This window comes from Coccinella septempunctata, chromosome 4 (genome assembly GCF_907165205.1).
Source record: "Coccinella septempunctata chromosome 4, icCocSept1.1, whole genome shotgun sequence".
NCBI classification, from domain to species: Eukaryota; Metazoa; Arthropoda; class Insecta; order Coleoptera; family Coccinellidae; genus Coccinella; species Coccinella septempunctata.
The window spans coordinates 20000001-20014833 of NC_058192.1; the positions used below are offsets into that span (position 1 = coordinate 20000001).

At 37.5% G+C, this 14833-nt stretch overlaps 2 protein-coding genes across 8 annotated transcripts in view; one reads left to right on the plus strand and one right to left on the minus strand.

Moving 5' to 3' along the window:
• The window catches only part of LOC123312611 (rRNA-processing protein UTP23 homolog), a 2031-nt gene extending 1389 nt beyond the window's left edge, over positions 1-642 (plus strand). The window contains exons 3-4 of one of the 2 annotated variants that reach the window (XM_044897143.1): positions 1-140; positions 267-642. The exon at positions 1-140 is cut by the window's left edge and continues 206 nt beyond it. In XM_044897143.1, coding sequence (XP_044753078.1) covers positions 1-105 — 105 coding nt within the window. In that variant the 3' untranslated portion in view covers positions 106-140; positions 267-642. The other variant, XM_044897142.1, reaches the window with a different exon arrangement.
• Positions 461-14833, minus strand: part of LOC123312610 (breast cancer anti-estrogen resistance protein 3 homolog) — a 146121-nt gene continuing 131748 nt past the window's right edge. For all 6 annotated transcript variants that reach the window (XM_044897136.1, XM_044897135.1, XM_044897138.1 and 3 more), the window contains 5 exons: positions 10694-10984; positions 8146-8923; positions 4359-4779; positions 3253-3421; positions 461-2948 (listed from right to left, as the gene is read on the minus strand). In XM_044897136.1, coding sequence (XP_044753071.1) covers positions 2418-2948; positions 3253-3421; positions 4359-4779; positions 8146-8923; positions 10694-10984 — 2190 coding nt within the window. In that variant the 3' untranslated portion in view covers positions 461-2417. The remainder of the gene's footprint in view (positions 2949-3252; positions 3422-4358; positions 4780-8145; positions 8924-10693; positions 10985-14833) is intronic.

Sequence of the window (14833 nt, forward strand, 5' to 3'; positions counted from 1 at the left end):
AAAAAAATAAGATATTCTAAACACATCAAGGATGAAATCAAGCAAGGAAATCTTGTTGTGGTAAAGGAAGAAGCACAAAAAATTAGCAGTGAGAAACATGGATAAAACTATTTATGGTCGTTGATCTTCTACCATGAAAGGTAATTTATTGCTTCATGAACTGAGGCAAACAAACTCACTTATACCCGAAATTTATTCATATACATAACACATTCTCATATGAAATCAACAAATTCAGATTGTGACATTTATTTATTTTATTTCAGCTGATGTTTTGTGAATGATTTTGTGACTTCATTTGCACCAGTTCATGATGCACTAAAAACCTTAAATATTGAGAGGGAGAGTCTTATATTGGCAATTTCTAGTAGTGGCTGCATTTAAAAAAATATTTCAGGCTATTACAGTGAAATTCTGAATGTGAATTTTATGCTTGAGGGTAGGATAATAAATCATTGACTTATTTTGTACATTCGTTTATTTCTTTGTGATATATTTATATATAGGAATCATTCTTAACACTGTGGTAACACAGAAATCTACTAGAAATATTCATGATTTCTAACTAACAAATAGACCCGTTAATAAATTATTAAATCAATACAATATTATTTATATAATTATAAATTCTTATAATAGTTATACATGTTGTTTCATTATTTTCATTTAATGACATCACATCGAATTTTTTGAAATGAAAAAAGCTTGTAAACTCCTCTAAAAGCATTTCTATAAAATTTTTACAGTTCTGTAAATTTTTACATAGTTTTCCAAGTATTTTCAAGTTGGTGTCTTACAAGAAATATATATAAACAATGTCAATGATGGTTTCTCAATGTTTTTTCAATATTACTGTTGAGATTCACTTGCCAAGGTTGACGTTGATGTTTATGGATTCAGCGTATGAAAATTATAAATCTAGTGAATTTCATCATATTGACTAAGTACATCAATTTCAAGCTCCTAAACATGAGCCATCAAAACATGAGGTAGGTTGAATTTAAAGTATTATGAAAGCTGCAGCAGTTTTTGTAGATAAGAAGTCTACCTACAGAGATAGACAGGAGCATATGTGGGAACAGACCTGTACAACAAAAATCGAAAAGTGACATCGGCGTACGGTTTATCTCTGTGTTTTCCCGGTCTTCTGCGTAAGTCGCTTACTGTTTTCCAATATTTTTGGTATGGTTGTCTGTTTCCACAGACCCAACGGTCTACCTTCGCAAGCATTCCTGCATAGGTAGACCTCTCCTATGCACCATAGTGTGCACATATAATTTTTTATTTCAAGTTAATCAACAGAATTGCAACTTTGTGAGTCTCAATAACATTCCAACAAACGTAAAAAAATAACGTTTTAAAATGACATAACCCCATATTTTGTCTTCAGCTCATGTTCATTTGTGTCAAGAAAACATTTTTATTCGATGTACAATTTTAACAAATGTTTCCCAGTTTTATAATATTTCGAAAATACTCTGGATTTTAAGGTGTGTAATCACCTTGAACACTGTATTCGTTAGTTAATTGCCGAGAAGCAACTAGAAAAATTGCACTAAATCGAAAATAAGGAGAGAAACAGTGGCAGTCTTTTAAAGTCGTATTGTCAGTAATTCAAAACAGACCGAACTTTTGATTTTTCATATCATAAAATCATAATCTTAAAGTTCAAAATGAGCACCTTCTTATAATACGAAAAGTTTTAATTTTAACATTTTAAAGCTCGATTCAATTTCAAATCCATAAGCCCTTCAGATATTGGTGTTCTAGGGTCGATACTTCGAAAAAAACAAAATGACGAATTGATATGTCGAAACATAAATATGCTTGTCAGCTTCCAAAAATGAAAATTAAAATATTGACATTAATGGAAACTGCTGATTCGAGTAATAAAACTGCACAATAAACTGCCTTCTTAAGAAGATTGCACAAAAATTTTCTCTTTACGAATCAGCACCTTTTGTCAATTACATACCTACATGATCATGGAACAAGTCCATAAACATTTTTTTGAGTTTTTGGGTATGTATGGACCAAAAATAATATTTGTCAATCTCGTATATATGGAATAATTGTAGTGATTTTGATCTGATACGACAAAAAATGGTTTTGTTGTTGAATATGTTTCTATACACATATTGATACAGATTTTTATGACTGAAAACTGTGAATGGATATTTGAAATTTCCGTGCTTTTTAGCCGTGGTATCACAGCTTACGTGCTGTGATCACTTGCAGTAATCATCTCAGACTGGAGACCCCGTAAATTCTGAATACGCATTCATAAAACAGGATCTTTTCTAGCAAAGGTTCAATTAATTCATATAAACGTCTTTTTCGCTGCGCAGTTTATTGTGCAATCGAGTCCCGAAGCAAAATTTCCAAACTCCCTATTTATGTACAAAAGATCACAAAAATCACACCTCGGAGTCGTCTCTGAGGCTGCAGAACTTCTCGGACATCACGGTGAGGATCTGCTCGAACTTAGAGTGCCTATCGGCCGAATCGGCCCCTGCTCCCCTACTGCCCCAGAGGAACTTCAAATGAAACTCCGTTTGGAACATGCTGAGGGTGAGGTCGTCCATCCGCGCCTCTGCCATGACTATTTCCGCGTTCCTGATGTAGTTGGCGCTCTGGTCTACGTACTTCCGCGCTGTCTGCAGGTGGTTGAGAAGGGCGGCGAGGCCGAAGTCCTGGGAGTTGTGCTCGCGCAACCCCAGGCAGCTGCTGCTCAGGCTGTTTTGGTCGCCTGCCACCTGGAAGTCCTCCAGGTCCCGTTCCAAAAGTATCACGAAGGGCAGGAGGTGGGGGATGGTAGTGTTAGGCGCTTGAGGGTTTGAGCAATTGTTCATGTTCTTCAACGTTGGCCGGAGTTTTGATTCGAAATTGAAGGCGACGTCCGTGTACTTCTGGCGCAGCATGTGCCAAGTTGTGTGAAGCCTTTCGATCTGAAATGAAGGAAATTTTTGGAACCTATTTCAAGATTATCAGAAGAAAAATGATGGTATGATCTTTCTGAGGTCTTAGTTCTTAAGAAATCTGCATGAACCCTTCTCGCATTTCTGCACAAGTCTTGGAAATTGTTTACCCCTGTCTACTTATTCTATTGCCCTTTCCTCTAGCTGAAACTACATAGTGCGGTGGCTTTTCTCCCCTTAACAAATGAAACCCCTTTTATTTCATTTTACAATAACAAAAGCCCTTACCTAAGTTCCTAGAAGAATCCTCACATTCTTTTTAATAAGGACTCACCTGTGGTAGGCAAAGCCCAAGCATTATGCCGCAGAAGCCGAACAAGTTTCCAAGGGCAGTTTTCGTGTCTATTGCTATTTCTATCCATTTGTACAAGGTTTCGGTTCTTTCCACCTCATCAGCGCAGGTCAATATGGTAACAGCAACCAGCAACTTCAAACACTCTGTCCTGAAACATGAATTTTCCATAAAAAAAGAGATCACTAGGTTTCTATGAAATTAACTACTTATAGAAAAGATTAAATAACGAAAAATTCACATCTTCAGTATTTATTTTTATTTTGTAGAAAAAACAGGTTTTATTTTATTAACCACCTTCTACCGAGCCCTCTACAAGGGGTGGAGGATGTATTTAGTTATTGGCTTTTTATTTACCCTCTTTTTATTATAGGGTTGAAATGGTGGAGCTTTTTGAATTTTTAGTTTTTATTTATTTTAAGATCAATAACATACACTTTAGGATTGATTGATGTTTTATCGAAAACTTGTTGGTTTCGTAGAGTAATAATTAAACTGGGTGAATTATATGGAATAAAAATCACAATTACAAAAATAAATGAATACAATTGATATATTCTTTAATCTCTCGTCATCAATTACTTCCCTACATACGAAAAACGTATGTTTCCGATAACACAAAAACTTCCCTCCATCCCTCGTAAAGAGTGCATAACACAATTCCATATATGTGAAGTTGCTTAATTTACAATTGACTTGTTTGTTGTTTTTTTTCTACAAAATAGAAACCTAGGATGTGAATTTTGTTTGTTAGGTATTACCTACTTTTTACTCATAAATTTAATTCTCTCAAATCTTAAAAATGAAATTAATATTCGTTTTTTATAATTAATATCCTACCTATTTCTGAAAACCTTGAGAATAATGCTAGGCTAATTTTTTGTATGTCAGTGAGGCACAACACGACGAGTCGATATTTCTATTCATCCTATTTGTCACATTAAAAAACTATTCGCATTTTGCCACATTCGAATTAGATAACCAATCTGTTTAGGATCAATTATGAGAAAAAAAATGAAGATTTCAGCAATAGATTTTTTGTTATATTCAGAAAAAAGTAAATTTTGCAGGTTATTCTCGGCTCTTACCTCTCTATAAGATCTAGTCTGAACTGGTGCCCGTGTGGTAACGTACACAGTTCTAAACCGTTCTTCAGCTGAAGAGGGTCCTTCTCGTCTTGCTTGAATATCACATCTAGGTCGGTCCTTGTCAAATGGTTTGCCAGAATTCTAGAACCACAGTCTTTAAGTATCATTTTTATGCCTCTGAGGGCTTGAGCATCCAGGGGTTTGTTTTCGTTAACAGGCAACAACAGGGTCTGGTAGTTATCTAGATCGAACCTGGATAGTATTGGGATTTCTTCTTTACATCGTTCTAAAAGTTTTTGTTCTATTTCCTGGGAGTCGAAATCAAAGTTCTTGAGGGTCGTCGAGGATTCGGAGGTGGACATGTTATATCTGGGATTTTTGATTATCACTCCAGAGTTTCTTTGGCTTTCTATTGGGTCTCCTACAAACGAAACGGTATTTTCATTAATGATGTTTTTCAGAAGAGATTCGAACTATGGTCGTTCAGTTGCATCTTAGTTGCATGTCAGCTTGGAGTAATATACATAAAATGCATGGTATCTATTCACTTTTGCTATTGAACATTTGCAGGACTAAAGATTGCATGTCGGCGGCGTGCCTTATTAATGTACTAGTTTTGTTATCATTTAGATTAGATTAAATTAGATTAGAAGTATGATCTATAAGGCTTACCGCCAAAATGCAATTTTTAAAAGTTTTGCAACTGTTTAGTTGTAGTAGTGCAACTAGTGCATGCAATGCATTTATGTGACGTTAGTCGACATTCAATCTTCAGTCCTGTTACTGTTTAGTAGCAGAGGTGAGTAGATAGATACCGTGCATAGTACTCCGCGCTGACATATAACTAAAACGCAACTGAAAAGTTAGACCATCATATGGTTTGTGTTTTGACACAAACTTATAACGATTGCGTATCTTGAAGATTCTCTTTTTCGAGTACAACGCGATCGAATATTTGCAAGTTCTTTTCTCTAAAGTGAATCATGACCCTAACACAATGGTTCCCAACTAGTGATCCGTGGACCACCAGTGGTCCGCAGAAGCCAAAATATGGTCCGCGAATTTAGAACATGGAACTTAATTCGAAGTCCGCGACTGATTGACAGTTTTTTATTTAAGATTTAACCGCTGCTCCCAGACCAAACTGTTTAATAGATGGCGTTAGTGAAGAGAATCAGTAGTACAGTCAATACAAACTGAAAAATCAGAGAACGTCGCAAATATATTCATTTTTGAAGATCACTTTCGAGCTTTTATTTGCAAACTTCAATTGTGATTATAGGTAAAAATTTCCAAAAATGAAATCAATTAAATAATCGTCAAGACTGAACGGCTGCATCGAGCTCCATAAAATTTTCAGATTTATTACTAGAAGTGTTGCCCTTTCAGAATTTGTATGACAATTCCATCTACGGTTATTGTTATTGAGAGATAATCGACTCGAAAGGTGATTATCGAAAAATTCCTAAAAAGATGGAATCAATTGAATAATCGTCAAGACCGAATGGTTGCATCGAGCTCCATAAAATTTTTAGATTTATTATAGGTTTATTAAAGGTGGTTCCTGCTAACAAGAATAATATAAAAGAGGTACCTGGCCAAGAAAAGTTTGGGAACCTTTGCCCTAACAGAACGTTCTAGGTATACTTTGTTTTTTACTATTTGCAAAATGATTTTCTCTGGGAGAACTACAGCCAATATTGAGCGGAACCACAGGTTTTCATTTCCATTTAACTGAAATATTCTCATAGAAGAGCGAATTCCGGTTGTACTGAAAACAGTATACCACTTTCTCATTGCGAATGACACACCCAGTTTTTATGGCACTAGAAGAAGGACTATTCAAGGACAATTTCAACAATGTACCATACTCAAGAAATCAACCCATATATTCTTCTGCTACGTGCGGTGCCCCACCGGGCTGAACTGAGAGCTAGTGACCCATTGTTCATCCGACTCAAACCCCGAGACATGTTGACAAAAACGCCACAAGTCGACAGAGAAGAGTCCCTCTCACCATAGGGATCGTTGGTGTTCTGTCTCCTGGGTGTGTCATCCTTAACTCTTCAGGGTTGCTGCAGATGAACAGAATATGTTCAATCGTTTCATCAGTACCAGCGGCACAGGGAACAGCCAGTCAGTCACATTCTATTCAAGTGTTTATTAAACAAATGGCTTGTCATTGTTCCAGTAACTAGACTCAGCTGTTTCCTCTTAGGAGCCAGTAGTTTTTTGACCTCAGATACAGAGGACATTCTCTCATTGAGAAGCCTTGATCGCCTGAGACCACTTCTTATGCCCATTCAGAGGAAAATTTCCTGTCTAGCCATCTATTAAAGAAGTTCTTGACAGATGTACGACAGATAGGCAGCGCCGGTCCCGCACTAACAGAAGCTAAGCGGGCTCCCTGCTTAGCAAGTATGTCTGCCTTCTCGTTTCTCGGAAGCTCTCGCAGAGCCTCCCTGCATTCCTTTACTAGGAGTGAGTTAACCCTTTCCTCAGAAAGGGATTCCAGAGTTCCCTGACTGTCACAACAAATATATCTGTGTTTAGCGGAGTACCCTTTGCGGATATTCTCCAGTGTGCAGGTCAGAACAGCATACAGTTCAGCCTGCACTATGGAACAATCCTTCCCTAGGGGGATGGTCCCACAATTCCCATTCCAGTCCCTGTGAGCATTATAGAGCCATCGGTGTACCAAGTGCTTCAGGCACAAGAAGCCTGTTAGGTCCCTGTCAGGAACAATTACCCTGTAGGGTTCGGCGAAGTAGAAGTTGGTGATCGCGTGGTCCCCTTCCATGGAGAAGGGATGCGTTGGCATCCTTCACCATCTTGAGAGCCCTCGCGCCCTAACAGTTCTCTATCGCGCCATTGTCCCAAACTCTAAGAGCTGTCTTCATAGCAACCTCTGTAACTACAAACTACAAGGTGTAAAGGAGGTGAGCCCAGCAGACACATCATGTCTGCCGTAGGGGTGGATATCAGAGCGGCTGTGATGGTTAGTTGCGTTCCTCTCACATCTGGTCATAATGGTGCGGCTACAGTTCTTCCTCATGGAAGTCCACCATACCAGCTATGCGTAGGTAAGGATAGGCCTCACCACTACAGTGTACAACCAGTGCATAATGTGTGGTTTGAAGCCCGATCCCTCACCAAGTACTCCCCGAGTAGACCAAAAAATTACATTAAACTTGCTCGTTAGAGTCTCAATGTGTTTGTTCCACAGTATTTTGAGGACCAGTGTCACACCGAGATATCCCATATATTAGATTATTTGCAAGCATAAAATGCTTAGAAAACTTCATCAGTGACAAGTGTCTAGGGTGGCATAGCTTAAAATGGCTATATATCTTTTTATCTAGACCGAATCGGACAAAAATGGTAGAGGAAAAAAGTGTTTTGTTCGACCTCAAGAATCTATTAACCAATCTGTTAGAATATAAGTACAGGTCAAAGATTCATTACATCCTTTTAAATGCCACCTGCGTGTATTTTGCCTCGGTTATTAGTCCTCCGTTTTTTTTGTTAGAATAATTTTTTGTTTATTTTTTAATTATATCTGAAGTTTTATTTTTGGCTTTTTTTTGTATAAGATTGATAGGCTCTGGACTTGTCTCATTATCTTCAATAATAAAAATATGTACTGAGATTTGCAGCGGATCTTCTTCCAAGAGCGTAGACGCTTTTTCACAACTGTGACATTGGTTAATATTCGAAAGAGTAAAGACCTTTATTGCCTTCGTTGGAAAAAATTATGCGTACCAATTAATGAAAAGAAACTACTAACCTGCGGCAGAACTGAGAGCAGAGTCTCCACTGCCATTCCCGGAGTCGGAACCAGAGGCATGGTACGACGTGACCCTCTGAACGCCGCCATGGGTTAAGAACCCGCAGGTGTGTTGGTAATCCGTCACGTCGGAATCCCTGGATTCTGTGCGATGCATCCCCGGCACCCTGGAAGGCTTCGGCGGTGGAGACTCCGACAGCAGGGAGTCGTTCTCATCGAACAGCTTCCTCTCGGCGCAAGGGGAAAGGGTGGGATCACTGGTCACTCGACAGTTTCTGCCCAGAGTGTTCGAACTGACCGAGAGCGACAGCTTCGCGTGTGTGGTTCTCGGTAACGAGTGCGTGGAAAACTTCAGATTGGAAGAGACGGTCTCGGGACCAGCGGACCTCGTCATCAGCGGCGATTGTATGACACCGTCCGCACTATTGCACTTTTCGTGGGCCACCCTGTTCACTTCGTTCGGCGTGAGCGAGTGCGAACGCTGTTTCTTCGACGGAAGACGCGGTACGTTGTCCCTGGTGATCCTTGTGGGCGAGCCTGAGTTCCTGCCAGGCAGTGAAGGGTGCCTGGGGTGCGAACATCCGATGGGCGTCGTCGCTGGGGACGTCAGTCTACTTTGGGGTAGGGGCGTTGGGTATTTGCTGGCATAGAAGGATAACGGATACATCCTGTTTTTCGGGAATTGGATCCTGGCTCCAGAAAGGGACGTTATGGGTTTTCCGGAACCCACGTAGAATGTGATGAGGTCTGGAACGGTATCGAAGGCGTCATCTTCGAACTGAAATAATAAGTAGATGTTATTCATATTCGTTTCAAGTGTTAACGCTTCTCAGGGAATAACCAATATTATTAAGAGGTTCTCTGATGTACCATATCAATAAAAAAGACGAAGTTGATTTAAACAGCATTGTTCATTGGGGGCAGACGGCACCACAAGAAGTTTTAGTGGTTCACTATTGAAATGAGCTACACTGTTTAAGGTCAAGTGCTGCAGTCAGTCCTAAGGCCATCAAATCTGAACCAGTAGAGCACGGGAGGTTCTCACTGACGAACCGATCCTGTAACGTTAATAAAAATCCAATTATTTTTGTATGTTGCAAAGCATGGTCCTTCTTTCCTTTGGGCATGGCAATGAACGACAACTCTCGGATCGCTCCGCAGCGTGTCTAGTTCGCAGCACCTCCACATTGACAAACCAGCAATGAACGACATAAAAAATTGTTGCCGTTGCAGGTTGCAGGTTCTGTTCGTCAGTGATTTCGAGTCTTTATGAAGAGTACCCCTACACGGCGAGTCTTTGACTTGTACATATATTTTAACAGAAGATTCCTGAGGTCGAAAGAGGCAATTTTACCCCTTACCATTTTTTCCTATTCGGCTCGGTTGAAAATATACAGTCAAGAGAGTTACATCTCACAAACGATTCAATCGAATGGAATGATTTTCGGAATATAATTTTTCATTGTGATGAATCTTCTTCGAACACAAAATTCTACCCACATTTTCCTGTAATTTCATTATGACTGCTCTTTATGAAAATAAAAGTATTCTTCATATTTTCGCGTATTATGCTCCGTTTTCTAGTATTTTGATTTTCAAAAATAAAAAATATCCTTGAAATTCCAAAAATTGAATACTTTGGCGGAATGCAACTGGTATGTTCAAAATATCCACAGATGTCATAGATTTAGTTTCAGATTTTGTTTTTCCAGAGGTGGCACAGCTCATTATAAAAACTTAAAATGGCTTTATCTTTTTATCGGAAAAAATGGTGAAGAAAAAAAGCGTTTCTTTTGACCTGAAGAATGTACTTTTGAAATATATGTACATATAATATCTACACATAAAACGAATCTTGGATTTATTGTTAAAAACCCAAAACTAAAGAGCTGTCTCCTAGTAGGAGAGCTAGCAACTTCGAAAGAAAAATAATTTCAGGGAGGCTGATTTTTTAGTAGTTCAATTATATGATACTTTGGACTTAATCGAACAGAAAACGACAATCCTAGGTTTTCCCCCATAGGGTAGGTGCGAGGAGAAGACCAATTTTCAGAGATATTGCAAAATGTTCGTTTTAACGTTGGTTTTTCGGAAAAAAGCGTAGAAGTGATCCAAATAAAATTTGTAAAACATTGAATCCTATGTACGCGACGTCTTTGATCGTATATATGTTAAAATGTGTTTGGGTTTGCACAAGCTGATAAGCAACTAAACTTATTTTCATGTAGGCTTGATTTACAAAGGTTCAGACCTAAACAGCGACAGAGAACAGGACTTTTCACCAAATCGTGTACATTTTCAAGACCAGATAAAATCTTTCTTCTTTCCGAAAGGAAAGCTAACTTATAACAAAGATAAATAGTGATAGAAATAAAACAAAATATAGATTGTGCTGATCAAACAAAACATTTTCTCAGAATTCATTAGTTTCAGGGATCATCTATGAGCCAAGAAAAATAAAAATGAATTTTTTTCTTTGAAATGTACGTAGAACCATTGAGTCTTACTAAGTTGAATACTCCAAAGGAAGAACATTTAAAATACACACCTGAAATTGGACCCTTTCGTATACAGTGTCAGGTTGTATGACCAATTTATTGATGACGAAATGAAGAGCTTGGCCTTTGGTCCTACATGTAAGTACGTAATTTCCAGGTTGCGAGGTACAATCTCTAACTAGAAAACCCCCCTCTTCTCGGACTATATCTTCAGCTCTAGACCTCGGTATAGCACCATGGTACCAGGCATGCGATCTCAGGTCCCTGCTGTCTAGCGACAGCTCCCATTCCAAGGCTTTCTTGAGCTCTTGAGCGCTCATGGAAGTATCCGCCATGGGCTCCTGCAAAAAAAAAACCTTATAGTACCCTATATTTTTCCGTAAAGGGAAATATAATTCGAGTTTTATGAGCATCAACGTGTTCGAAAATTATACTGGTGTATCTAAATATTTTTTCTACAAGCTTGCGCTTTAAACCCTTTTCCCCCACACATTTTTAGTCGCAAAGAGTCACTTTCCCAAACGGTGCGGGAAAAACTCCTGCTATTTCTTTCCTTCCTGCTACGCATCATTCGAACAACGAACAACGGAAGTTTCTTGCAGGCCCGGATCTACGTTTTTTTCTGACCGGGGCAAAAATTCATGATGGCGCCCCCCCCCCTCTAAGGTTCTTAGGAAACATATAATTGCATATTGGTGATCGCGATTTCAACCCGAGATATTTTTTTCACTAATTCGAGGTCGTTGATTACGAATATGCAATTAAATTTTTCCTAAAATGAGTACTTTAAGAAAAAAATAACTCTTATTTTTTTCCCATTGTACCATTAGAAGTTATTGTTTTCCCAAAGTACTCTTCTTAGGAAAAAAATGACTCGGGTTGAAATCGTTCGAAAAATAAAAAAGTTTGTTTTTACAAGAATGTCGTTTGCAACCCTCGCTCACCTATCGTTTTTACCCGCGCTTTACGAACGAAATTATTCCGAACGAAATTAATTTTTTCAGCGACATATATCGACCCGGGTCATTTTACTTATTAATTCGAGGTCGTAGATCACGAATATGCAATTTGATTTCTTGTAGGATCAGTATTTTGAGAAATAAATCACTTCAAGTGCAAAATTTCGAAGAAATTGGTCAACTTTGAGGAGGTGTAGCAGCCAGAAAAAAAGCACTAGTCATATGCTGATTTTTTTGTGATAGATTGGTTCTTTGCGAATAGAAATAACCTCACTTCATTCATCTACCGCTAACAGTATAGATTTTATAATTTTGTCCGCGAAGGTCCTAAATTTCCGATTTTCCATCGACCATAACTTGAAAACTTAATTTTTGAAAAATATCTGTTTGCACATTCGTGTTCTCCGCCCTCGTATGAGTGTACAGTACAATTTGGTTTTGATCGGAAACCAAAAATATTTTTCAAAAAATCCATACAGTATGGAAAATTTGAAAAATTTTCGATCTCTACGATTTCCACCAATATTGTTGTATTTACTAAATCGAGGGCGTAGATGATGAATATGCGAACAGAATTTTGTTAAAAGGATTAGTTTTTAAGTTATGGTCCATAAAAAATCGGAAATTTTGGCCCTTAGTTCCAGATGAAATTGGGATGGGTAGGTAATGCCCCAGGCAAAGAAATTACTGGCTCTATGCTTGCGACACATTGTAGACATATCCCATCTTTTAACCTATTTCACTCAAGTGTGGCGGTCATTCCTAGATGACTGAATAATACATATTCAGTTAATTGATCCTTCATTGATTTTGAAGATTTTTGGCATAGTCAAGGTTAATCATGTTTCCATTCTACAGTTTCGATTTTAGCTCTAGGAAATCAATTTTTTCCGAGAAACTAAAAAAAAAATTTCAACCTCTGGTTGATTTTGGCGCCCCCTTAAGCTGACGCCCGGGGCAAGAGCCCCGCTTGCCCCCCCCTAGATCCGGGCCTGGTTTCTTGGGCGGGCAAGTACCACTGTCCGCACTTATAAATAACTATTTCTCAACTTTTAAACTTCAAAAGAAAAAATGTCCTATATAGGATTGTGAAGGATTGATTATCAAATAACATCCAATTTCCTCTAGTAGTTTCCGAGAAAAAGTCTGTGCTTGTTGTTCTCAGAGCATTGCCAATGCTTTGAACTGAAGGTAATAATCCTTCTCGATGAAGGAAGGCTGATGGGATTCAGTGAATGATTCAAACATAGACAACGGATGCTCCAGTCTCTTCCACACCTCAATAATTCTTAGAAGAAATGAGGTTTAGGAAGGCGATTGTTGCCTTTCTCGAAGTTCTTGAAAGACTCGATGAAAATCCATAATTAAACTAAAGTAACTTATTATATGATTTTCATTAATTAAAGTTGTTTCTGGAAATTTCCTCCTATTTGATCTAAACACTTCTCACATCTTCTTCTGATAGATTCAAAAACGTTATTCAGAATGAAGGATCATGATTCTAGTTTTCAATTGGTCCAAATCAGAAACAGGTATTTGAAAAATAGAATTTCTCAATCAAGGCCAAAAAAAATAATGATTCAGATTTTTAATAAATTGATTGAAAAACCACTGGCAGAAGGGTATCAACATCTTTAATTTTCTGATACCACCTTAATCTCTAAGGAAACAAATTGTCTTCTCTTGAAATTGTCAGACGTGCCAATCGAGACACCAGCCAGTTGACATAAACCACGGCCTTCTAAAGACAGGGGGTTTAGAAGGCCGTGCATAAACCCAAACGTAGGTTCGCAGAGCTTCTTTCATCACATTGGCAACATTGTATATTAACTTTGGGGTTCTCTTCTTTAGTTTTGGTCGACCAATTTCTTCTTTTAACTCTATATCTATCTGTTTCACGGAAAATGCTAACACATCTCGAAATAGTACTTTGATGAAAAGTAGAAAACGTACAGGGTGTCCGAGTTAAAGTGTCCCTATACCTTATTGTGGAAACTAAAAGAACTAGAAGAAGAAGTTAATGACAAAACTTGTCTATAATCGATTGAACTTTTATTTTTTATAACCCAACTTAATACAGGGTTATTTTTTATAGCCCAACTCGCGGGTGCTCCGTTTTTTCCTTGTCGGTATCAACTTTCTTATTTTGAATTGAACATCCTGTATATTATTGTATTTTTGAATTCCTTGTCAAATTTTAAGGTAACTTTGGTATGACAACCATGGTCCTATATAGCACCGATTCTGAGATATTCGACTTTTTCCTAAAATTTTTAGAATTTCAATCAAAACTTAATTTTTTCAAATAGCAACCTATATTTTCTTCTTGTTCATCATATAGAGCAAAAATGTATTTCATAATACATCAATTTCTGTAAAGTAAATAGTTTCAGAAATATGGATGAAAAAGTGCATTTTCCCGTATACGGGAACCAACGATAATTAATTAATTAATCTGATATAATATGGTAACTTTGAAAACTAGCACTTATCTTATTTGTGAAAAATGTATCTGTTAGTTGACTCTCCCTTAAAAATTGAAAGACTTCAATTTTATTGGGAGCGAGTACTGATTATGAGTAAAAGAGTTTTTGTCTTTCGTAAGTCAATCTAGTTAAATAAATTTATCATAAAAATCAATCCCAACTATATAGTTGTTAGTTGTCACTGCTATGTAACAGTAACACTGGTTAATAATTATCGTTGGTTATTACGGGAAAATGCACTTTTCGCCATATTTCTGAAACTATTCACTTAACAGAAAAAATTTAAATACATATTTTGCTCATTTTAATCTGCTCTATATGATGAACAAGAAAAAAATATAGGTTGCCATTTGAAAAAATTAAGTTTTGATTGAAATTCTATTTCAATTTTTAACATTAATTTTTGAAGACCCTGTATATCAGATTGTTAAAAATAGAGATGTATCGTATGATGCAATATGTTGACAAGAGCTGGGCAAAAATTGGTTTTAATACATTCATTAGAAAACTAGTATGTATCAGCTATTTTAGTGAGCACCTACAGCTGTCAAAATTTTAGGAATAAGTCGAATATCTCAGAATCGGTGCTATATAGGACCATGGTTGTCATAGGTACTAAAGTTACCTAAAAATTTGACAAGGAATACAAAAATGCAATAATATACCTACAGCGTGTTCCATTTAATATAAGAAAGTTGATAGCAACATGGAAAAAGCGGAGCATCCTGCATTAAGGTGGGTTATG